The sequence below is a fragment of the Condylura cristata genome, unplaced genomic scaffold (genome assembly GCF_000260355.1).
Source record: "Condylura cristata isolate star-nosed mole 26May11 unplaced genomic scaffold, ConCri1.0 scaffold00003, whole genome shotgun sequence".
Taxonomy (NCBI): Eukaryota; Metazoa; Chordata; class Mammalia; order Eulipotyphla; family Talpidae; genus Condylura; species Condylura cristata.
In genome coordinates this window covers 19,924,240-19,950,483 of record NW_004567104.1, presented here as the reverse complement: position 1 = coordinate 19,950,483, position 26,244 = coordinate 19,924,240, and the positions used below count along the sequence as shown (strand labels likewise).

The 26,244-nt window shown below is 39.6% G+C and overlaps 1 protein-coding gene across 1 annotated transcript in view; it reads left to right on the top strand.

Annotated features, from left to right (window-relative positions):
* The first annotated feature begins 3,248 nt into the window (after nt 1–3,248).
* The window catches only part of PARL (presenilin associated, rhomboid-like), a 30,339-nt gene continuing 7,343 nt past the window's right edge, over nt 3,249–26,244 (top strand). Inside the window, exons 1-7 of the mRNA XM_004675021.2 lie at nt 3,249–3,414; nt 10,007–10,202; nt 11,129–11,269; nt 12,461–12,509; nt 19,567–19,662; nt 20,598–20,747; nt 23,312–23,382. Coding sequence (XP_004675078.1) covers nt 3,302–3,414; nt 10,007–10,202; nt 11,129–11,269; nt 12,461–12,509; nt 19,567–19,662; nt 20,598–20,747; nt 23,312–23,382 — 816 coding nt within the window. The 5' untranslated portion in view covers nt 3,249–3,301. The remainder of the gene's footprint in view (nt 3,415–10,006; nt 10,203–11,128; nt 11,270–12,460; nt 12,510–19,566; nt 19,663–20,597; nt 20,748–23,311; nt 23,383–26,244) is intronic.

The following is a 26,244-nucleotide window of genomic DNA, read 5'->3' as shown; positions in this document are numbered from 1 at the left end:
TTCTGCTCCCCACTGTCTCTGGTGAATCCTCTCACCCCGTGCATCTCTGGCCTGTACCCCTGTTCTTGTATGCATAAATTAAAAAATATTTTTAAAAAAATGGTTAGATTGTTCGAAAACCCTAGAGCACAAAGAGAAAAAAACGAAACACTTGTGCAACTTTCTCTGTAAGGTTTGTATTCACAGATTCACAGTTATCACAGCCTGTGTAAACAGAAGCAGCTGACCTTGAATAAACACAGAGGAGGGGGCCCACAGAAACTTTAAACTCCAGTTGCCACCTCATACTTCTCCATGTGCAAACCTCCCTGTATCGCCCTGTCACTAGCCTATGAACTTCAGTCATATTTCACATTTCTTTGCTCTTAGGCCACTTCTTAGCCAATAAAATTTAACTCTTTTACTCTCAACCCTGGCCCCTAAGGCACATGTAGCTCATACATAAACTCGACTCTTTTTTAACCATGGAGGCAGACTTGAGTTTACCTCTTATCTCCTTGCCATTTGATTCGCAATAAAACTTTTTTTCTCTTCTCAAAACCTGCTATCCTGGTATATTGAGCTTTATGCACATCTGGGAGTGATCCCACTACTGATTCACTTTTTTCTGTATCACTTATTTTGGGAGTGCGTTGCTCTCTGCAGGGCACAGTCATTATGCCCACCTGGTCTCCATGTTCTAATATACTCAAGTATGGGGAACCCCCCAACAACTCAACAATTCACTACCTAAATAAGAACTGTTGGGGTCCAAACTCAGGTGCACTTCCCAGGTGTAGTCAAAATGACCCATAGAGGGGAGGCAAGGAGAGATAAAAGGAAAAGGCAAATCAGGGCCTCTCCATGGTGCCACTGGAGTCTCAGGGCTCTCCGCAGCCACTGTAGCACAAGTTCGATCCCTGGCCGGGGAAGTGACCCATATGTCCTGCCCGCTGCTCCCTTCAGCAGTGTATTTCAGTAGATCTGCCTGTTCTGCTACCTACTTTGTCTCTGGTGAATCTTCTCACCCATCACACCGCAGACCTATACCCCAGTTCTTGTGTGCATAAATAAAAAATAAAATTAAAAAAGAAGTTTATGGCTCTCCCTGGTGGCACAGTGGGTTAAAGCACAGCACAAAGAAGCTTAAGCCACTTCCGCATGAGTTTGATCCCTGCTTGCCCTGGAGGAGATCCACATGGTGAGGCAGACCTCTCCTGACCCGCCGGCTATTCCCCTCAGCAGTGTGTTTCAGTACATCTACCAGATCTGCTCCCCACTGTCTCTGGTGAATCCTCTCACTCCCCACACCTCTGGCCTGTACCCCAGTTCTGTAAGCATAAATAAATAAATCTTTAAAAAAAAAGTAATGGTTTGTATTAAGAACATCAAAACAAGATACCACTGCACACCTATTAGAATTACTAAAGACAATCCCCAAGCACTGGAAATGATGCAGAGCAGTAATTATCCTGCTCTGGCAGTGGGTAGGCAAAGTGAAAGCAGGTTAGCAATTTATTGAACAATTAAACAGTATTCCATATAACCCAGCTGAACCAATGCTATTAAAATATGTTCTCACCAAACATACTGCATGATTTGTGATATTCTTTCCTTCCCATCATTATCCTTATACCTCATCTCCCTTCTTAAGATCAGAAACCAATTTTGTTTATTAATGTATACTAGTTTTTCTAAATATCTTGCTTCTTTCCCTATAGCTCAATAGTAGCCATTGTGTAGATATACCACATCTTCTTGCTCCAACCCTCCACAGTGGGCATTTAGGTTGTTTCCATGTCCTAGCTATGATGAATAATGCTGCAATAAACATTGTAGCGCATATAGCTTTTTAAGTTGATAGTTTTATGTTCTTTGGCTATATGCCCGGGAGTGGGATTGTTATGTCATATTTTCAGTTTTTTAAGGTAATTTGAGATCACTTTCCAAAATGGCAGCCATCAGTCACAGTTCTATCGGCAAAGCTGATGTAATCGGGTTCTTCTTGCTCAGCATCCTCTCCAGCATGTGTTGGATGTCTTTATTTTTCTCCCCACATGCCACAGACATGCATGATTTTTAAGTATTCTATTCTTGATTTGCTAGCATAAAAATTGATAATTTCAGGGTCTTCATAAATTTAGAAATTCTTTGCATACTTAATGAATCATGAGACATTCATGGAGTCAAGATTTACAATAGTGATGAGGAAAATGTAAAAAAAAGAAGGGGGGTGGGGAAGAAAGGGGATAAGAAAGGAGGGAGAAATTTGATAAATTTTACAAGATATGATTTGAAGAAACTGCCTCACTAAGCAATTCAAATATTAGGCCTCCCTAGTGATGCAAGTGGTTAAATCTGAGCATTATGAAGCTTACTGCAGCAGAAGTTTGATCCCCCAACGAGGGAGCTAATAACCCAGATGCGCAGCAGATCCCTCCTGTCTTGCCCACTGGACCCCTAAGCAGTGTTTTTCAGTAGATCTGCCTGTTCTGCTCTCCACTCTGTCTCTGGTGAATCCTCTCACCCCCACCCCTGCACTTCTGGCCTGCACCCCTCTGGGTGCATAATTAAATAAATCTTAAAAAAAATTCAAATATTGACATAAAAGTATATCTGCATAGGTTTACTTTTTAACAATGTATGAACTATAAAGACTACAACTCTAAAGATGTTATAATCAAATCCAGATGAATTGATTAGGTAAAATATTTTAATTATCATAGAATGGCAGAAAATAGAAAAAAAACTTAGATTTATAATTCAACATAAGAACATTTGCTTTCAAGAGTGTTATTTTGCTTGCATTTGATTTTGTTCCCCATTGTGAACTTTGTGTTTTTTCTTTGAAGGAATTAGATTTTCACAAGCGCATGAATAAGAAAATGATCACTCAACATTCAGGTTAAATATAACAATGCTATTTGCACGTTTGAGTATTTTCATTATCTACAAACTCACATCCCCTCCTTCCTCCCCACCCCCAAAGGCTTCTGCTTTAACACCATCAAAGTTGCAGGCTGCAGTTGGTAGCCATTGACCCAGCAGCGGGTGGGCATAAAAAGCCTGATTTACTCATTTAACCTACAAACTACTCTTCTGGGTAGTTTTCCCTCGGGGGCGGTTCTGGCATCCCGGTCGCAGGATGAATGACAAACGCCGGGGCCCCTGGTCTGGCCGCTTTCTGGTCGGGTCTCGCTCGGCCGCGCGGGGGCGCGCTAGGCTGCGCCCACCTCGCTCTATGGTTGTTCCTTTGCCCCGGAAGTGGTACTGGCGGCAGGGGTTGAGAAGGTCGGGCCATGGTGGGGCAGAGGTTGGGAAGATGGCGTGGCGAGGCTGGGTGCAGAGAGGCTGGGGTTGTGGCCGGGCGTGTGTTCCGCCGGCGGGCGGCCGCAGCTTCGAAGAGCTGGCCCCGCCGCGGTTGCTCGGACGCAGGTAATGACCGCCGCCCCGGGCTCCTCGCCTGTCCGCACCTGCGCTCTGGCCGCGCATCCACAGGCGCCGAGACCGTGGGGCCCCTGGCGCCTCTCGCTCTCCCCCTCCCCCTCCCGCCGCCGGCCCGCCTCTGTGCTCGCCCCACCACCGTGTTCCGGACTCAGGTGCCCTCTGCCCCTCAGGGGGACTGATCTCTGCTGGGACTGTAGGACACGCGCCATGGTCACGCGAGGAAGGCTTTTTTTTTTTATTTAATTTATGCGTACAGAACTGGGGTACAGGCCAGAGGTGCAGGGGCGGTGAGAGGATTCACCAGAGACAGTGGGGAGCAGAACAGGCAGATCGACGAAGTACACTGCTGAGGGGAGCAGCGGGCGGGTCCGGAGAGGTCTGCCGCTCCATGTGGGTCACCTCGGGGGCGGTGATCGAACTCGCACTGAGGTGGTCGTGGCCAGCATCGCAGTGCTGTGCTCCAAACCGCTGCGTCACCAGGGAGGGCTCGGACTAAATTAAAGCAGCTACATAGCTGGTAAAGTGGCAGCGCTGAGATTTTCTCAGCCTTTATCTATCTGATGTCCTATTGCAGATGCCTTTCTTTAGCGTTTGGAGAACTAAGGGAGTCACAGAGCATCATTTGCCCCGCACCCCTCTTGTTTTATGGTTGAGGTGACATTGTTGTTTATGATTTAGAGTTACAGGATCACACCCTTCTGGTGGTGTTAGTACACCGCACCCATCACCAGAGCACCCTTAATAACGAAAGACTGTTGACGATTTGAGACCGTGGAATATTTGGTTTCCAGGTGATCTGGGAAGAGAACTTCTACTCCACTCTTCCTGAGTAAAAGCTTTGTGAAGATTGTGGTTTGTCAGTAATCCCAGCTTTTGTATTAAATTGAGAGAAGACGACGCCTTCAACTGTTAAACATTCTGCTATGTTTTTGGCTCAGAAATTTGTTTCTGTGCTTTACATGGAGTTTCTGGAGTTAAATGTCTCTGATTTCTGGCTTGGTTTGATGGGTGCTGGCAATTGATGGTAGTAAGGAACATGAAGCGTTTATGAACAGGGCTAACCTGCTGGTCGTAATTGTAAATAATTGGTAATAGTGGTAAATAATTGAAACTCGAATATGGTGGAGCCAATTTTTCCCATACCTCACAAGGACCTACCAACTCAGAACTGGGATAGGGATACGAGTGGAAAGACCTGTACTTCTAACAACACTCCTAGAAAATGGGGCTAAGGCTTACGGAAAACTTGCATACGTTGTTTCTTACCTTCTTGATACAGTGTACCTTGCAGGTTCAGGTATTAATCTGAAACTCCTAGGAAGGTGGAGAATGCTATCAGGTGGGGATAGTGATGGAATCCATTTGTATAATCATGCGAGTTGATAAAAAATGGCGGTTAGGAAACAACAGGTGTTTTAAATTGTAATTATGTGATAGGGAAAGTAAAAAATTGTTTTAACAAGGAGCCTTCAGGAAATAGAGGGCACTAGAAAACACAAATCAATAAGAAACAAGTGATGGTGAAAGGAAGCATCTAGGTTTTGTTTTTACTTTTTTTATCTGCCCATGTATATGCAGAATTTGAAAATGACATTTTTTTGTAGTTGCAGGGAAATGTAAATTACAGGAGAATGTTGGTAAACCTGAAATGTGTTTACTTGACTCAGCAAAAAAGCACTAGGAAGCACAAGGTCCTTGAATATAACTTTATTTTGTACACTGTAACTTCCTATGGTTCTAAAATTAATGTGTAGAAAAATGAAGGCACAGACATGATTAAAAAATAAGAGTTCTGCGCCCAGCCCTGTGATTGATGCTATGGGCCTGAAGTGTGACGGAAAATTTGCATTTTTACAAGCACCGTAGGTGGTGCTACTAGAGTCCCAGGCTGTAGGGCAGCCTGCCAACCAAAAATGGTTTCTGAGTTTTTAAAAGGTTGTAAAACAGTAGTACTCAACATTCACAAGGACTAAGAGACTTTTTAAAAAGTGTTTAACCTTTTGCAGAAAAAGAAAATCTCTTAGACTTTTCAAAAACGTTTTAACTATTTTCAAAGTTCCGGCAGCACTTCTGAAAAATACAGTTTAGGCTTGAAAGAAACCTGCATACTTTGTGAATTACATGGAACTATCTAAGAGAAGTAAGTGATTAATTGTAGCATGAGCTTGTTCTTACATTATGATTATATTCCTAAGGTGTGTTTGGTTAAACTACTAGACTGACTTGCAAATCAGGTATATTCAGTTATTTTTCCTGTTCCCCTATTAGCTCAAGGTGAGTTTTAAGAAACTAATTGACATTCAAGGGTTCTGTAGAATAAACCCCCTCCTGTAAACACATCTTTGTAAGTGGAATGAGTCTGTTATGAGAATGCTTGGGCACATCTTGCCTCATTTGACACCAAGCCATTTTTACTTAATTTATTCATACAGATATTTAATGACATGTTAGTGCATAGTTGTACATTTGTTTAAGTTGCACTGTCATCCACAGACTATTAAAACCATTCACAAGACTAAAGCCAACAAAAACAGGTATGACTTTCTATTTAAAAATTATGGGATTGTATAAAAAAACTGAATTGTAAAAATTGTGTGACTATTGGTACTCAAGTATTCATGTGTGTGTCTCAAGATTCATGAGATCTTCTCCAAGCACATTAAATTGCCCGCACAAATCACTAGATATTGGTAGAAGCATTTAAACCCATCTGAGTGGTAGAGTTAATCTTAACCTGTAAATACGATCATAAACATTTGCAGTTAGAGGCATTTATCATGCTTTTCTGGGTTGAGTTTTCAGTAAAAAAAATCTGAAACAAAAACGTCCCAAAGATAAGAGATTATGATTGTTCTTATTACATCTCAGAAGCAACATTGAACCAACAAAAAACTCAAATCTAATCAACCTGAGCAAGTAGGGGATATATATTGGGCTATGCAGTTAAAAAGTTCAGAGGTAGGTCTTTCCCTGATGGTGCAATGGGTTGAAACACTGCATTATGAAGCTTTCCAAAGCCACTGCAGCACGAGTTCCATCCCTGGCCGGGAGGTGGGGGTGGAGGGTGCCCCAAATGGCCTATCAGACCTCTCCTGATAAACCCGCTGCTCCCCTCAGCAGTGTATTGAAGTAGATCTGCCTGTCCTCCCCACTTTGTCTCTGGTGAATCCTCTCATCCACCACACCTCAGACTTGTACCCCAGTTCTGTAAGCATAAATAATAAATCTTTAAAAAAAAAAAGTTCTTATGAGACAATCCAGTATTTCAGATTGTCATGAGGCCTCCATTTTTCTCCAAGGGTGGCTCTGCCATCTAAAAGGTGACTTTATTCTCCCGGCAAGCTATCCTGTTAGATGGCTACTAGCAGCTCTTGGGGATAGCCTTAGGGTTCCAATCCAATAGAAAAATTCTCTTCAGTATTACTACTAAAATCTTAAAAATTGAATTTCATTGTGCTGGATTGTTCTAAGTCGGGGCGCTTGTCCATCCTTGAGCCTCTTGCACTTGCTAGGGAATGAAACTTACAGAATGATACAGAGTCAAAAGTTTGGTGTACTACCCCAACCCAAGTGACTGGACACCCCATAGCAGTAGTAGGAGAGGGAACAGGGCATGCATACTAGTGTCAGTAAAAATCTTCATTTTATCAATCCTTTTATAGAAACTTGATAACCATTCTAACTTAAGTAGAAATAATGGTTGAAAGATTGGGGGATTAGGTTATAGCTGCGTCTGTTCAAGGTGTTCTTCAACTAGTAGTTAGGCATCATCTGGGACTGGTTGGCAAACAAATTTGTACAAGGCCACATAGAAAATGGAGCCACACATCTGGTCTCTCACATTTTTTCTTTAAGCAACTCTTGGAAAAGTGCCAAAACCATTCTTAGCTGGAAATCCACCCTGTTGCCTACAGTTTGTCTGCACATTTGGAATGCTGTATATCTGTTTTAACCTACTGAATTATAGTCTGATTATAACAAGGTCCCCAGGTGATTTTTATATACAGTAAGTACTCAGTGACATACTGTTTAAGTTCTTGTAAACAGAAACTTTTAAGAAAAACAATTTATAATAAGACCTGTCTTACCGTAGGATGATTCTTAAAAATAAAATTTCTTACCAGACATTTCTTACTAGTTTTCATTATATGAACATACCACAGATTATCAATTCCCCCTGTTCATGCAAATTTAGGTTGCAGTTTTTAGTTATAAGAATAAAGCTGCTGACTATGATGACAGCACATGGGTGACTTGGTGATGGGAAACCCATGGGGATTACAATTGAGATGAAAAAAAAAGTACAAAATGATGTAAAAATAAACTTATTTAAAAATAATAATAATAAAGCTGGTGTGAGTACAAGCATTTTCAGCAGTGCCCAAAATGAAATTGTCCATCTACTGTCTTCTACTTTCCTAATTTGGTGCCTCTGATTTTCCTTATGTTAGTAAATAGTATGGTTAATCAGTATAAAATTAACAATTCTTCTTGCCCCCTTCTTCTAATGGATAATTATACCCTTTATCATAGACAGGACTTAGTAGCAGAGATACAGTGAATTCAGATGTGGTTATCTAATTGTGGTGCAGGCAATAATGGAGGTAAATATAAGTGTATCTCCAGAATGCTTTGAGATTTTAGGAGTACAAAGGAAATACCCAGTCTGGGGAAGACAGAAAGGGTTCCTAAAGGAGGAACTAAATGAACTAAATTTCAAAGGAATGAAAACACTTCAAAAGGAAATATGTGCCGAACTAACATTGCTGAGTTTGATGGGGTGATGAAAAACTGGAGGTTAAAGTAGGGACACATTGACAAAATATGGAAGATGAAAATGAACAGGGAGTTATTGGAAGCCATGAGATCTGGTAAGAATTGCCAAGGTCCTGGGCCAGAGGGGTGGCTAAGGAACTGTATTAGATTTAAAGAGATTTTTTTTTTTTTTCCCTTTGAGAGGGCATTTGAGGAACTACTAAATTTTGAGGAAAAGTGATATGTGGAAAGAGGAACATAGAACATGTTAAAATGTTTAAAGTTAATTAAACCATTGTAGTTTGGGGATGAGTAAGAGACTAGAGTAAGAATGAAAAAACATGTTTTTGATTTGATAGAGTTGTATAATTGGATGGTAAGAATAAAGAAAAGAGAAATCCAAAGTTACTTTCTAGATTGCTAACCCCAAAGAGAACTGTGGACCTGTGAGAAAAGGGAGTCAGAAAATGGAGCTTTTTTTTTTTTTTTAATAGAGGAAGAGTCCCTTGTGCATTTACCATCTTAAAGGAGAGGGGAAGATACAAGTGGAAATACTCAGTATGTAGTTGGAAATGCAGGACAAGAACATTGAGATTAGGCTTAAAGAAGGGTGTTGACTAATTATAAATCATGCAGGCCACAGAAACTGATTTTTTAAAAAGATTTATTTGTGCATACAGAACTAGGGTATAGGCCAGAGGTACAGGGGCGGTGAGAGAATTCACCAGTGTGGGGGGAACAGAAGAGGCAGATGTACTAAAATAAAATACACAGCTGAGGGAAGCAGCGGGTGAGTCAAGAGAGGTCTGTTGTGCCATGTGGGTCATCTCCCTGGCTGGGGATCAAACTTATGCTGCAGTATCTGCGGTTAGATTCGTAGTGCTGTGCTTTAACCGGTTGCACCACCAGGAAGGGCTGAATTTTTTGTTATCCAAAGTGTTTCAAGGCTTGGTTTACAAAGATGAGAAGGCCTAATTTCTGCTTCCACCAGTTTTGAGTATGAAGGATAGTGTGTTATAGAGTACAATGAGAACAGGAAGAATGGGACCTCTACATTGTCTGCCTAGGGAAGTTAAGAGTTTTACAAAAGGAAAACAATCTTTCATATGTGTATTATGATTATGGTTGAGTTGGAATGGAGTGTGTGTGTAACTTTGAGGGCCTTGGGAGTATTTATCAAGGGATTGGAGAATAAGGGAGCTATCAGGAGAGTGGAGTATAGTCTTGGGAGTTAGGGTTGGCAGGTATGATCGTGTAGCACATGTTTTGAGAAACTTAACGACTGAAACTTCTTTCCTCTAACAGATAATTAGGACCTTTATAAGGCGATAAAATCACCCATCAAACATTTTCTTGAGTGTCCCCGTGAAATAAATAACAGGAGAAATGGGAAGAATCTATCTGTCTATAATGTCATTATATGAAAGGAAATCATTACTTGAGTTTGGGATGAATTCAAGGATAATACATTTAAATGTTTTTTTTCTGGAAATAGAGGAGATCACAAAGTTCAAAGAAACAACAGACATTTTGTCCTAATTCAAAGGAACAAGTTGAAATTCTTGCAGTTATTCCCAGGACTGCAAATTGTGGCTATGGATACAAATTACATTGGTGATTGTTAGACAGTAACAGCCCCCCAAAGTGTCCTCTAAATTTGCTGTTGTTGGTTTCTCTGGTGTCAGAGTTTTGGCTTTGTATCCTATCAGGGAGTAGGAAACTTCTTTTGGGCTATAGAGTGATAAACTGATAAGGTGATGATGCAGACAAATGGGGTTACTGTGTATAAGATGGTGCCTTGTTGTAATGTTATTTTTCCCTACAGGTTTGACTTTCTTATTCAGCAAAAATGTGGATTCAGAAAAGCACCCAGGAAGGTTGAACCTCGAAGATCAGACACAGGAACAAGTGGTGAAGCATACAAGAGAAGTGCTTTGATTCCTCCTGTAGAAGAAACCGTCTTTTATCCTACTCCCTACCCTATAAGGACTCTTGTAAAACCTTTATTTTTTACTGTTGGGGTAAGAGCTTACATCACTAGGAGTTACCTGCCTTGATGCAGGTGCAGTGTTAACGTTCTGTTTGGCTTACATGAGTTCCCTTAAATGAAAGACAAGTGGAGGAGGATCAAAAGCATCTGGTATCTGGGGTATGAATGGTCATAGGAGAGCATGAGGTTAATAATTGCTATTAGAAGAAATTTATGAACCTCTTATTTGGTATACCATTTCAAATGATACTAAGTTGGTATTTTGAATCTTATTTGAAAATTTCTTTTTTAAAAAAGATTTAATTACTCATACAAGAACTGGGGTACAGGACAGAGGTACAGAGTTGGGGGTGGTGAGAGGACTCATCAGCATCTGGGGAGCTCCACTGAAATATACTTTTGAGGGGAGCAGTGGGTGAGACAGGAGAGGTCTCCTGTGCTATGTGGATTAGCTTCTTGGCTGGGGATTGAACTCATGGCAGTAGCTTGATAGTGCTGAGAACCCCGGAACCACCAAGGAGGCCCGTATTTGAAAATTTCCAGTTATAAACAGGTCCTAGTGAAATTAATAAAATGGGAAATAAATGTTATTTTCACTATGTAGATACTCTGTTGGTTTGTAAAAGGCAATGAAAAATCACTTCTTGTTTTAGAAGTGTGTATACAATGTTTTAAAAAAGATTTATGCATACAAGAACTGGGGTACAGGTCAGAGGTGCAGGGTTGGGGGCTGAGAGGATTCACCAGAGACAGAGTGGGGAGCAGAACAGGTGGATTTGCTGAAATCCACTGCTGAGGGGAGCAGTAGGCAGGACAGGAGAGGCCTGCCACACCATGTGGGTCACCTCCCTGTCCAGGGATCAAACTCTTGTTGCAGTGGCCGCTGGTAGCTTCATAGTGCTGCAACACCAGGGAGGACCCTGTATCCAATTATTTTGTAACATTAATTTTATGCAGTTTACAGGCTGTGCATTTGGATCAGCTGCTATTTGGCAATATGAATCACTGAAATCTAGGGTCCAGAGTTATTTTGATGGCATAAAAGCTGATTGGTTGGATAGTATAAGACCACAAAAGGAAGGCGACTTCAGAAAGGAGGTAAAGATAAACATGGCTTTCTTCGTGTTTGAAATCTGATTATTTGTGATATGTTTTTAGCTAATATTAGATCAGTAGGTGTTAATATTCTTAATATTCTTCTTTAGTCACTACATTCTAAGTATTCACTAATGTATGTCTGACATTGTTCCAAGTGGCTCATGAAACTGTTAAAAAATGACACAAGCATTAGTAACAATCTTCACCTAGAGATGAATTTTTTTTATAATAATTAAATGACAGATTATTAGAAAAATCTGTATTCATTAAAGAAAATCGAAGCTACGTAATTGTGATGTGGGAAGTGAAATCCCTAGAAGCCCTGACATGCACCGACGTGGGCATCAAGTGAGGCGTGAGCACTCTCTCACAGTGTGAGTGTAATTACAAAACCAGCGATCACAACATGTGTGGGTCAGTGCATATGTTGCTATGGAAGTTTTTGGTTTTTTTTTTTTACTTTGTTTTTTCCTGATTAGTTTATAAAGTCTGATGCAGTTTCATAGTTCATATGTTTTTTATTCAAAAACTTTAGTCAGAAAATTCAAACATCCAGCTTCAATGTTGATTGACAAATAAACGGCCAACTTTGTTTTCATTTAGTCCCCTTCGCCCCATCTCTCCCCACCACTAGTTACTGTAAAGCAAATTCTAGGCATATATCACCCATAAAAATTTTAGTGTCTTTAAAAGCTTAGGATTCTCTCTCCACCTCTCACTTTCCAAACTTTGATACAATTAAACCTTAAAAATGGGGTGATATTAGTAGAAAATATTCTCAGAATTTTAAAACTCTGGACCATGGTGAATAACCATTTACCTGACATTGTGTGTGTGTGTATGTGTATGATATATAGTGATAGTGTAGTGGGTGCTTTCTGCTTGTGATTGTCCTCATGACAATACTGCTAGGTTTCTGTTATCCATTTTATCAGGAAACTAAAGTTTAGAAGTTATTTGTTGGAAGTCATACAGCTGATCAGGCTCTGTCTAGAGAATGTAGGCTGACTATAAAATACTTGCGCTTTCCACTGTACCACGTATTTATCGTGTGTGTGTGTGTGTATGTCGTTTCCTGCTCACTTTTACAAATGAGGAGCCCTTATGCACAAAGCATCTGCTTCCTGACTTTGAATATTTCTAGACTGAAGTCATTTACCAATAGTAATATGCCATTTTCTTTCGTTTTAGATTAACAAGTGGTGGAATAACCTAAGTGATGGCCAGCGGACTGTGACAGGTTTGTGTTAGCTTACACGTTTTAGCCATTCAAGGGAAGAGAAATCATACCAAAAGGTACAGTATGTCACAGTCAATGGCTTTTGTACCATGCTCATCAGTGGTTTGGAAGACCTAGAAAATCTCTGTACCTTCAGGCTAAAAATAGTATAAAATGTAGTGTGACATAAAGGTATGCATAATGCTGTGTCATTCTCTAATTTGATATAGTATGATACTGCTCAAATGCCTATCTTTGTAGAATCCTAGTTTGTAAAATAGGGTATAAATAATTATCACTTCATCTATTAAAGAATCTAAGGGATATTGATTACCTTCTTTGTGCAGAATGCTTTATACATGTTCTCTCCCTAACACACAGGGTTGCTCACAGGGTAGTTATCTCCCTTTTTACAGATAAGGCAACTGGCTTTCAGAGAAGGAACTTTTCGAAGGTCACGAATTTCAAAACCCAGGTCTGTCTCATTCTAAAGACAATTTTCTCTTTACTATGCCATGGTGTTTATAAAGTCTTTAAATGTAAGCATGCCATGCATATCACCATGATAACTTTATTTTTGTTCGTTGTAATTTTGGTGGAAAAACAGATCTGCTTCTTCAAAATAACACTTGTATAATGTTTTGTGGACTTTGTCAATTGAGAAAGTTGAGGAATTGGATTTGTAATTTCTTTCACAGTTGTGCAGATAGGGAAAAAAAAATCTTCATAGAGGAATAGCAGAATATTGCTTTTTCTCAAATATTCCTAAAATTAATGGTATTCTTATTTTCTACCTTGGTGGAGAAAAGTCACTTTTCTTCTTCTTCAGGGTGTTTCCTGTGTCTGCTTGTTGGAACGTGATGCTGTGGTTCAGATACTGCTTCCTGTAGGGAATGTTTTCTTTTTCTTGAATTCATTTTAACAAGGCATGCCTTATAGTATCTTAGTACATGTAGCATCGTTGACAATAATGAGCAGGTAGTTTGTTTTGTTATAGGACCTACACATGTCTTATACAAAGTAAAGTCATTGGATTTTTTTTTTTTTTAAGATTTATTTATTTATGCATACAGAACAGGGGTATAGGCCAGAGAACAGGGGTATAGGCCAGAGACACAGAGAGGATTCACCAGAGACAGAGTGAGGAGCAGAACAGGCAGATTAATGAAGTATACTGCTGAGGGGAACAGTGGCCAGGTCAGGAGAGGTCTGCTGTGCCAGGTGGGTCACCTCCCTGGCAGGGGAATGAATTCACGCTAAAGCAACTGCAGCTAGCTTCATAGTGCTGCACTAAACCTGTTGCTCCACCAGGGAGGGCCTGGGGATTTTATTTATTTATTTATTTATGCATACAAGAGGGGTGCAAGCCAGAGGGGGGGGGGTAAGAGGATTCACCAGAGACAGAGTGGGGAGCAGAACAGGTGGATGCACTGAAATGCACTGCTGAGGGGAGCTGCGCACAAGATAGGAGAGGTCTGCTGCGCCCTTTGAGTCAGCTCCCTGGTCAGGGATCAAACTTGTGCTGTATATGTGGATAACTTCATAGTGCTGAGACTTAAGCTCTTGCACCACCAGGGAGACCCTAACAGGGAATCTTAAAAAGGACAGAGATATTTCAAAGTATATTGCCATACTGTAGAATTGTTATCAGAGAGAGGTTAATAAGTATGCTAACTTCAAAGATAGCTCTGTAATAATACATCACTTTCCATCACGATTAACAGAGGCTTTTTGATTTGTTGCTTGCTTTCTGGCAGTAATGAAAATTAACATTTCCTTAGGGTGGCAAAGTGTTTATTTTAATATTTTCAGTGTTTCTCACAAGAAACCTGAGATGAGAATTTAGAACCTTTCTCATGTCAGTAAATAGCTTATTAGAAGAAACTCTTAGCTTCTTTGCCAAGAAAAGCTTCAGGAGCTCTTGGAGATAATTTTTAAATTTTTAATTCTTTTCCCCTAGTGCTTTTTTTCCTAAGTCAAATCAGTCATTTTGCTTTAAGGACGTGACACTAGAAAATAAAAGATGTATTCTAACAACTTCTTGTGAAGTGCATTGAGCCACATAAGTACAAATAATCATGCTGAAAATCTTAAATCATTTTCAGATCATTCAAGTGACGTTTAAAGGCTTTAGACTTTTAAAGGCAATGCTTTTGGATTTGTTCGCTGTCACCTCGGACAGTGTCACCTCTTGAAGGAAATCATTACCCTGGTAGTAGTGTCTCTAGCTTCGTGACATCTCTTAGTGATACTTAATCAGCTAACTAGATATGAAGATTCTTAAGGTTAATATCTTATGCTTTAGTTATATCTTGTCTCTTGAACCATTTCCTCAAAACTTTAAAGTCTATTCTTTTTTATTTGCTATTCTGTTTCTACCAGGATTAAAAAAAAATTTTTTTTTCTTCAATTTTTCTCTCACCTTATGCCTTCCAAAGTTTGAGCTATACTTCCCAAGCTAAGGTTTTCTTCTCAGTTCCTGATGTGCTGATAAGGCAGTGTTTCACTTGGTCTTCCAGCGCATCTTGACTTTTAAATCTACCACTGTTTTTGCCTATAACTCCTGTCTTCTGGTTTTCTGACAAGTTATATCCTCGTTTTTCAGATTGGGTAGTTGAGACTCAGAGAGCTGAAATAATGTGTCTAAGATCACAGTTCTAGAAAGGGGAAGGGATGGGGGTAGGAAACAGACTCACTTCTTAGTTAAATAATAGGCTTTTGTTTCACTTTCTATTCTGGCAAGCACCCTTAATTACCTTTTTGTTAAGTCATGATGCCTCCCCAGCTGATGTACCTGGGTGCTGATTCATAGTCTAACTACATACCTGTGTGCTGATTCTTATCTAAATTGGAGCAAAATGCCCCCCAGGACAGTAGTCTGGCACCTAGGAAAAGAGAACCCTTTTTGGCTTCTTAGGTTAGTAGTAGCTGAGAAGTATAGCAATGTAAAATGAATAGATGTGCATGGTAACAGTTTAAAATAGTGTTAAAGAGTATATAAAATGAAAAATTAATTTCTTTCATCATAAAATCCCAGTTCTGCAGTTTATTTCCCCAGAACAATTGTCTTTTCAGTCAGGTGTGTATTGAAGGCATCTGTCTTTATATAAGCATTTATATCTATTGTTTAAACACAAATGACAGCATGCAGTGCATACTCTTCTGTGCCTTGATTTTTTTTACTTAATATTTTAAATGGCATTCCATATCAGTACATTCTTTTAAAATATTTTATTGACATAATATATGTAAAAGAATGTACATATGTCGTGTGTAACTAATTTCTATATACTCAACATATCCATGTAACTAGCACCCTGTTAAAAAAATGGAAATTCTTTAATAGCTTTGTAGTAGTCCATACAGACATATAACACATCTTCTATAAATGTATACTTAGGGTATTTTCACTCTTCTGCTGTATAAGTAACATTGCAGTAAATATCCTTGCATAGAGATCTTTACGCCTGTAAAATTGTATTTTTAGAATAGGTTACCGGAGATAGAGTTGCAGTGTCAAAGCATATGTATATTTAAAATTTTGTATGTTGTCAAAATGTTTTAAAAGAAATTGTATGCCAATTTAAACATCCTCCAAACAATGTATAAAGTGTAAATAGGTCTTATTGATTTCTAAAAGTCGCTAACAGGAGAGAGATACTCATCTGCGGGGATGGTCAGGAAAATGATAATCTCTTTGTGCTTATTGATTACTATAAAAGTCTTTGCTTCTGTTGTTATGAATTTGCCCCATTCTTTCCATTTTCCCATAATAATTATGAGCTTTTGTCTCCATTCCAGTAGGAGGATAGGCAATGGATAGGAAGCTGAGGGATGGCCCTTAGCTAGTCATGTAGCTATCACCTAAGGGGAAATTGTAGCCACTCTCAGGCAGTATAAGTAACATATGTAATTTTTGGTTTCCAGGGAACCTGAGGTCAGGACCACTTGGGGTAGTCCTTTGGCCACTATGGTTGTGGTTGTCAGTCTGGACTGGTCAAATGCAGCTTCCTTTCTACTACCACTGGTAATTTCCAGACTGCACTGGAAGTGTGAATTGTTTTTGTGACTGTCTTAGAGCTGTAAAGCAAGAGATAGAACTAGGACCAGTTAAAATGCTTCAAGTCTCACTGTTTATGTTGAGGTTAAGTCATTTTTCTTCACTAAATGGTGCCTTCAAGCCCTTGACTAGTTTCCAGAGTTCTGAAAAAGTTAATTTGGATAGTTTTTTCATTGCTTTCATGAAGGAGAGAATTTTCGAGATTCATTATTTTTGCTGTGCAACTCTTTGGCATAACTATACCTGACAGCAGCAACTTCCCAAATTAATAATGCCAAGCTTGTCCAAGAAGTTACTGGGTCCAAGAAGTTACTGGGTCAACACTTCCAAATGGAGATAAAAGCATAGATCCTAAGCTATTCTACTTCTCAAGAGGAACAAGGGGAAGGGAACCATTATTTTTTGAGCATCTGCATATTAGACATTTTCTATGTACTCGAATTTAAAGTTCACAATCTCTAAGGTAGGAAATACTATCCTCATTTTTAAAATGAAGAATCTGAGTGGCAGGGATGAAATGCCACAGGCTCCAGAGCTACTAAGTGGCAGACTTGGGACTCAGACCTGAAAAGGGCTTTCCCTTTCTACCATATTTTTCATTTTTTGTGTTGTCAGCATGCGACTGCTACATTTAATTGTTATTTAAGTATCACTCAACTCTTTAAGGTAGATTTTTTACTCCCATTTAATTCTAGAGAGGTTGAGAGGTGAGGCGTCTTGCCCAGGTTTTCAGTCACTCCTGCTGGACTCCTTCACCCGTACCTGTAATGATGTGCGGTGTTGCCTAGGACTAGTGCATCTATTTGGTAAAGACATTTGCTAAGGTAGCAGCAACCTCTCCATATCCAATGCCAAGTTATTTGTGGTAAAAGTACCACACATCCTCTACTTTTCACCTGCCGCAGGGAACCAACCCAGGTGGGGAAACCCTTTGATGTCTTAGGTCCTAGTGACCAAGTTCTGATTACCCATGTCTCTGCTAGTAGAAAGAACACCTGAGTAGGAATTTTGGCTTGTTCCCTGAATTTAACTTTCTGAAAACGTGTACCTCTTAGAGCCTTAGTTTTCTAAGTCTGTGAGAAGACTCTATAAGGAAGAAAATGCCTATATTTTACTTTAATTTTTTAAATGTGTTTTATAATGAGTTATGGTGGTTCATGCACTAATACATTCTTTGGGTATGCATGTTTAGTTGCTTACTGATGGAATACCTCATCAAAGAAATTTGATAACCACTGATCTATGACATGAAGGGCTTGACTACTATGTGTTCCAGTGCCAATATTCTGTCACAATCTACCAGAGGCTTCTTTCATTTGGTTTGGAAATTGGGCGATGTTAACTCTTAGACTACTGTTAGCCTTGATATCTTTGAATATCGTCCCCTTTTTCAAGTCTTTCACTTGTAATCTCTTCAGTCAGAGATGCCCCTGCTTCTCTGCAGAGCTGTGGTCCTTGCAGTTTCCAGAAGTATATGCTGTTTTTCAGAAAGTTGTCTGTAGAACTGACAGAGCAGGCAGAGTAGTTGTTGCAGGCAGGATCAAGAGCCCTATCCTAGTCTCTTTGTTGTGAATAGTAACTGGAGAAAGTGGCAAGATTTTCTGACTGGTTATCTTTATGGTCATGGAAACCTGAAGGCAAACTAATCTAAAAACCCCAGCCAACTTGTTTTCTTTAGGATAAACTCTCTGAGGAGGAAATCCTTCCACCTGAGGAGGGTTTCACTTGTCTTGTTTATGACCCCCTTTTTCTGTCCTTTCATAAATACTGAGTCATCATCTTTGAAAGATTTCTAGTTAATTATTTACCAACGATATATAATAGCTGTGACAGGTCCTACCAGTAAGATATCTGACAAAATTGATGGAATTAATTATTTAAATGCAGTAAAATACCATTTCATGTGCTATGGAGAAAAACAAGCACTGCCAATAGACACTACCAGCTGTAAGATGCATATGGATTTCATATAAAAATGGGAAAAGTGTATTAACACCTATGAAAAGTGGTAGTATCCTTTCCTACCTCTCCTGGAGAGAGCTGAGATTTAAAAGAACTAAGAATGCCAGGAGATACTGAAAGCCTAGAAATAAGCAAAGAGGAAAGCTGCAGGTAACTTTAAGATGAAACAACTGTTAGGAACTTGTTATTGAATTTTCTCTTAAATTCCTTTAATTCAAGAAGTAGCTGAGTGTTTATTATGTGCAAGGAGTTACAGTGACTCAAAAAATTGATGCATTTTTTAAAAGTTTGTAGTTTATAATAATAGTTTAATTAAGTTCATATTTCATAAAATGTGCTAGTTAACTCTACATTTAAATAAAAATATTCAATGGTAGTTCTCAAAATACCAACTTTTGCTGAAAAATAAAACAATAACCCAACTCCCATGGGTAAACACTTTCAGACATGGTTACCAAAAAAATTTGCACTTTATTCCTGAATTCTTATTTAACAAGTCTTCTCAGATGTTACCATATACAGAGATGAGCAGCAGATGTTTCCATAAGCGTCCATAGGGGGGCTGCCATACTTATCCCTGTGGAGATAAGTATGCAGAGCTTTTGTGCTCTTGGCTAAAGAACCTAATTTTGTAGACTTCTGTCTCTGATTTGACCCATTATTAAACAGTAACAGTAGATATGATTGCTTATTGAGAAGAGCAAACTGCTCTAAAAAATGAAAGAAGTTTGGTTCTGAGTGAAGGAAGTTAACTCCTTGAACATTTGCAAGTTTCCAGGAGTTCTTTGACTCTCCCAACCCATGGCAAATTTGATACTTTAAAAACCATTGATTTTTGCTTATTTCCTTGCTCACTTCCTCCCCCCCCCCATATTGTGTTGTTGGAAAAGAAATTGTTTTTTCCATAGTTTTTAAAGCAAAAATGTGTCACGACTTTTCCAACAACCCAGTACATAGTACTTTTGTGTAATTGTGGGACGAACTTATTCAGGTGCGCTTTTAGATCAGACTGTCTTCTTATTTTTGTTTCCCTAATTAAATATATATATTTTGCAGGTATCATAGCTGCAAATGTCTTTGTGTTCTGTTTATGGAGAGTACCTTCTCTGCAGCGGACAATGATCAGATATTTCACCTCCAACCCAGCATCAAGTAAGTCTGACTTGTCTGTTTATATTTTGACATAGAGGTAATACAAAAGAAATATGCTGTATGTTAATTGAAATGCTACACTAGAAAAATGAGGTAATTGCCAACAATTTTAAGCAAAATCCAGAGGGTAGGCTGAAAGTGTTACAGGGTAGCCCAGAGTGGACTGGGCCACCTGTCTGTGGGACCTCACCCGCGTACTCACAACTCAGTTATACCGCAGGTACACACAAAAGGGTCAGTAATGGGTTTATTTACAGAAGGGGAAAGGAATAGGAAACAACCCAGGGAAAGAGAGTGGGATACAAAGTAACTGGAATACGTTATTGCTAGGCTGACTGCACGTACCGAGTCACGGGGTCTGGAGAGCCATTTCCCGAGTGAGACAGCGAGAGATGTAATCACGCCCTATTTATCCCCCAAATGTCCCAGAATTCCTGCTAGCTCTGCCCTTGGGTCCTTGCAGTTCTTTCCTGGGAGTTGTGGTTTCCAATCACTGGAGTAGGAGGTAGGGTCCAGAAAGCCGGAGTAGGGGGTGGAGTCCATAAGACTGCAGAGTTCCTTTAGGACATCCTTCCCCTTAACAAAAGCTCCTGAGGACAGGGACTGCATCTCTTAACTGTGATGCCACAAATACCTAAATTGTGCCTTATGTGTAGCAGCTATGTAAATTTTCTAACCTACATTTGCACAGGGATAAGTTGCTTTTATTGAACTGGGAATTTTTATTGGTTATTTACTCAATAGAAGCAAGATTTAAGATAGTTTATTATCACTTTGAAAAATCCTTAAGCCATTTTATTTAAACTTTATAACTGATTCTATTTTTGTTTTCCATGTTTGATTTGCTCGTAATAATAGTGAAAAAAGTCTAAAATAGATCATTTTTACTGGCTGTGCGTTTCATAATGATCAGAATGTTTTTCTTTCTCTTGTAGAGGTCCTTTGTTCTCCAATGCTGCTGTCAACATTCAGTCATTTCTCCTTGTTTCACATGGCAGCAAACATGTATGTTTTATGGAGCTTCTCCTCCAGCATAGTAAACATCCTGGGTCAAGAGCAGTTCATGGCAGTGTACTTATCTGCAGGTAATAAGCTTTATTCATGGTCTTGAAGGACATAAGCATTCTCTGGAGCAAGGACAAAGGGAGCGGTTACAGCCGTGTTGCATGTTTATCTTCGTTTTAAAGTGTATAGCAAAGTGTACCGCAGACTTGGTGAAGCCATTGTCTCTCCTTCCTCTCCCTGAATCAGTTTCCTCTTACATGAATTATTTAGGTTATTTAGTTTTGAATTAGTCATGTTAGACAGGAGTTAAGGTTTAGTGTAGAATTTAAACATGTCATATTTATCTCATTGGGCATGTTTTCTTTAGCTCAGGGTTGCCTGTTTATATATAAGTGGTTCCCAGACTTCGCATCTGTCTCAGTTATCTGTATCATAAACCCTATTTCCTCCAACCCCACTTCCTCCAGTGTGTTTAGTTTCCAGAACACTGTAGATCAGAGCTATCTAATAAGCTTGTTGAGAATTAATTTATTTTGAACCTTTATTGCATGTGTATATGTTAGCATAGAGCCATCTAGGTCATAATCCTGGAAATATTATTTCCTTCTTTTTTTTTAAAGATTTATTTATTTATTTATTTATTTATTTATTTATTTATGCTGGTGCTCCCTGGTGGTGCAATGGGTTAGGGTGCAGCACTGCAAGCTAGCTGCAGCTGCTTCAGTGCGAGTTCAATCCCCGGCCCTGGAGGTGATTCACATGGCGCAGCAGACCTCTCCTGTTGTGCCTGCTGCTCCCCTCAACAGTGTACTTCATCCATCTGCCCCACACCTCTGGCCTGTACTCCAGTTCTGTATACATAAATAAGAACTGGAGTACAGGCCAGAGGTGTGGGTTAGCTGTGTGTGAGAGGATTCACCAGATACAGAGTGGGCAGCAGAACAGGCAGATCTACTGAAATACAGTGCCGAGGGGAACAGTGGGTAAGACAGGAGGGGTTTGCTGTGCCATGTGGGTCACCTCCCTGACCAGGGATAGAAATCATACTTCAGTGGCTATAGGTAGCTTCATAGTGCTGTGCTTTAACCCCTTGCGCCACCAGGGAGGCCGCTATTTCCTTATTTGAACTAGAAAATATAGTATACTTTTCCAGGTTCTTAGTGACTACTAAGTGGGCAATGATTGGTCAAATTTTACTTAACTCTCTGCTTATAAGATATACTTGATAAAAACTACAAGGTATAGAAATTTATCCCTAAAACCATTTCATTTAAAAACAATATAGAGCCTCCCTGGTGGCACAGGGGTTAAGTCTCAGTCCTATCAAACTATCACCAGCCACTGCAGCATGAATTCGATCTCCAGTATGGGGGCTAACCCACATGGCACAGTGGGTTAGACAGGAGACCTCTCCTGTTGTCTCACTTGCTCCTTCCCTCAGTAGTATATTTCACTAGATCCGCCTGTTTTCCTTAGTCTGTCCCTGGTGAATCTCTCATCCCTGCCTCTCTGGCCTGCACCTCAGTTCTTATATGCATAAATAAATAAAATAAAATATTTTAAAAAAAAACAAGGGCCCTCCCTGGTGGCGCAGTGGGTTAAAGCACAGCCCTGCAAGCAAGCTGCAGCTGCTTCAGTGTTGGTTCAATCCACACCCCAGAAGTGACACACATGGTGTGGCAGACCTCTCCTGTCTCACCTACTGCTCCCCTCAGCAGTGTACTTTGTCGATCTGTCTGTTCTGCTCCCCACTCTGTCTCTGGTGAACCTTCTTACCACCCCTGCATCTCTGGCCTGTACCCCAGTTTTGTAAGCATAAATAAATCTTTAAAAAAAATTTTTTTAATAAAAATAAAAACAAGTATATCAGGTTAATGCTGCAGTAGAAAAAAAATTACTTTTGCAGATAAGACACCATAGGTTCAGCACTTATTTCTCCTATCGCATGTGATATTACTGTAAAGAATGTATCTTTTTGAGGATAATGATAATATACCCTCTCATAAAAAGGAGTCATAGAAAGAACTGTGAATAACAGCATTTACCACAAGACCCAGAGCAGGTACTTAATCATGCTAATATTTATGTGGATCTAGTCCCTCAAAACTAGAAGGTTAGCAGTATCTTTGGCCAGCAAGATAAGGATACAGTCCTTTCCCCAAAAACTGATTGTGTTGTTACAGGTGTATATATATACATATATATATATATAGAGAGAGAGAGAGGTCTGATTCAGATGCTGTTAATTCCTGCACTGTAGGAAGTTTGTTAATATGAACAACACTAGGTTTAGATAAATCATTGGACTCAAATGCACCTATAAAGGAACAGCTAGCCTAGGTATGCAGCAGAATCATTTGTTCAGTTGGTCCTACCCCAGAGATTCTGATGTACCCTGAGGGTTCCCAGGCAACTGTTGAGTTTGGTGATTAGTCTCCTTTCTTCAAGTTATAGATGAGGAAGATGATCGTTGAGAGGTTAAATGAATGACCCTACATTGCACAGCAGGTTGTCTGGTGGGGTAGACTTATTTTTCTAAATTTATAAGAGCATAAGTATTTGTGCCTGCACACTTATAATCTAGGAGGAAATCTTACAGTCTCCATGGGAGACTAAAATTATTGAAATGTGACTTATTTTTCAGGTGTTATTTCTAATTTTGTCAGTTATGTATGTAAAGTTGCCACAGGAAGATATGGACCATCACTTGGTGCGGTAAGTATTTTAAGTTTAAGTATTTTAAGTTTCTTTTATCTTCATTTAAATTAATTTCAAACTTAACGAAAAAGTTGCCAAAAAGGAGTTCCCATTCATGTACCCTCCACTACTGTTAAATACAAAACTATAATACAATTATCATTTAAATCCAGGACATTATATCAATATTTTTTCTTAAAGATTTATTTATTTATGATTACAGAACTGGAGTACAAACCAGAGGTGTGGGAGGTGAGAGGATTCACCAGAGACAGAATGGGGAGCAGAACAGGCAGATCAATGAAGTACACTGCTGAGGGGAGCAGTGGGTGGGTCAGGAGAGGTCTGCCACGCCATGTGGGTCAGCTCCCTGGCCGGGGACCGAACTTGTGCTGCAGTGGCTTCGGAGGGAGAGCTTCATAATGCGGTGCTTTAACCCGTTGTGCCACTAGGGAGAGTCCTATATACTTTTAACTTCTCACTAATTTAGAATTTATACATTTGTATACCTTTGTAAATTTGAGGTGCTGGTTCCAACCATGGGTTATTTATATGCACTTACTGGAACAGAGTACATATCAGAGGAGTAGTCGAGAACAGTGACTATCCAATCCCCTTAAACCAGAGAGACTAAACTAGTATTGGAAAAGTTTAACCAATTATAGATTTGAATCTATTGAAATACACTGTTGAAGGGAACAGTGGGCAAGATAGGAGAGGTGTGCTGTGTCATGTGGGTCAGCAGCTACCTGGCCAGAGATCAAACTCATACTGTGGCTAGAGATAGCTTCATATTGCCGAGACTTCAGCTCCTGTGCCAGCAGGAAGGCCTGATGACCAGAAATCTTTTTTTTTTTTTAAGATTTATTTATTTATTCATACAGAATTGGGGTTACAGGCCAGAGATGCTGGGGCGATGAAAGGATTCACCAGAGACAGAGTGGGGAGCAGAACAGTCAGATCTACGAAGTACACTGCTGAGGGGAGCAGCGGGCGAGTCAGGAAAGGTCTGCTGTGCCATGTGGGTCACCTCCAGGCACGGGGATCAAGCGCATGCTGAAGTGGCTTTAGTGTCTTAGTGCTGTGCTTTAACCCACTGTGCCACCAGGGAGGGCCCCCGACCAGGATTTTTAACTGTACTTCGCTTGTGGAAGCAGAATTTATGATGCAAAGAAATTATACATCGAATCATTAACATGATTGGTATGAAGGTTACATATGGAAAAATATTTATGAAGTTAAAAAATATGTATTGATTTCAAGTGTAGAAGCAGTGAATATAAATTATTGGTGGACAATAAAAGATCTTTACTTTTAACCAAAGAGGCAGACCTTTAGGGTATACATGGATCAGGCTTTATGGCTCCCTTAAATTGCAACATTTAAAGTACATATGAATGTAAAATTTTTCTGAGGAGAAAGGGTTATTTTCACTATATCCTTAAGAACTGATGACTAGTGGGCCCTCACTGGTGGCACAGTGGGTTAAAAGCACAGCACTGCAAAGCTGGCCTTGGCTGCTTCAGTGCAAGTTCGAGCCCCACCCTGGAGGTGACCAGATGGCACACCCCCTGTCCTGCCGCCCCCTCAGCTGTACTTTGTCAGTCAGCTCCCCACTCTGTCTCTGGTGAATCCTCTCACTTCCCCCTGCACCTCTGGCCTGTACCCCAGCTCTGTATGCATTAAAAAAAAAAAAACTTACGTCTAGTAAATGTGACAAAATGCTCTCTTTGCACAGGGCCCAAATATTTGTCAAAAAAAACAAGTAGAGATTTGTTCAGGTACATAAATGTTTAAATTTGTATAGATGAAAGTCACTTTGAGAAAACTTTAGAAGGATAATAGAACTGCCTCATATATTTAGAACAATAAATACAAGTAGCCCCAAAGAAACCAGTTTTACATTGAAATGTACAACTAATGAGAATTTTCTTTAATAATAAAATATTTGCAGTGAACACTTTAGATGGAGAAGTAATTTAGAGTGTCACCTCACAGAATTTTATGTTCTTTTTATATCAACTTTTACTTCATCACATCAAATTATACTTACTTCATTTGGTGGAAATTCGATTTTTTTCTCAGAAAATTTTTGACTTGATTTCTTCTGGGTTTTGTTGAGTTGATTTTTTTTTAAATAGTTTATTTTTACATCATTTTGTACCTTTTTTTTTTTTAATCTCAATTGTAATCCCCATGGGGTTGAGTTGATTTTTTTTAAGGTTGACTTTATTTTTTGTTTAAAAATAAATCTTATGTACTAAAGTTGCACATGTGCTATAAAACCTCGAAGCTTAATGGGCTTCTCTTCATGCTGTTTCAAATTCACATCGACTCTGCTTCATGCAGATATGCCGATGGATGTTGGGGGCAGATGTTGAAGTACCAGCCAGAAAAAAATCTTTCAGAATAAGTGATAAGGCCAATATAACATTTTGTACCTAGAAGAACCATGTCTAGTTGGGGATATAAGCACTGTCTAGTGAGGTGACCCCGACATCCTTGAAAGTTGCTGTGAGCCACTGGGACATGGAGAAGGGAAGCGGGGAAGGAGGCTGTGTGCCAGCTTCTCCCACATGCTGCCCATCTGCCCCATGAGTGGTTATGGTACTGTCAGCTCTTCTAATACAAAGTTATTTTTCCTTTTTAATAAGTCATCAGAGAGAAAATACTTGGGATTATGTAAATATCCTGTTTTGTTCACCTCCCCTGTTACACCCATTGATTGTATCAATTTTACAGTGATGGTTGTAAGAATGAAGGGTGAATCTAATTGTTTTTCCCTAATGTCAATATCTTCTGTACTTTGACTCACTTAGCAAAACAAGGAAATTAACATTAGTTCAGCACTACTAATAACAGACTGTATTTGAATTTCCT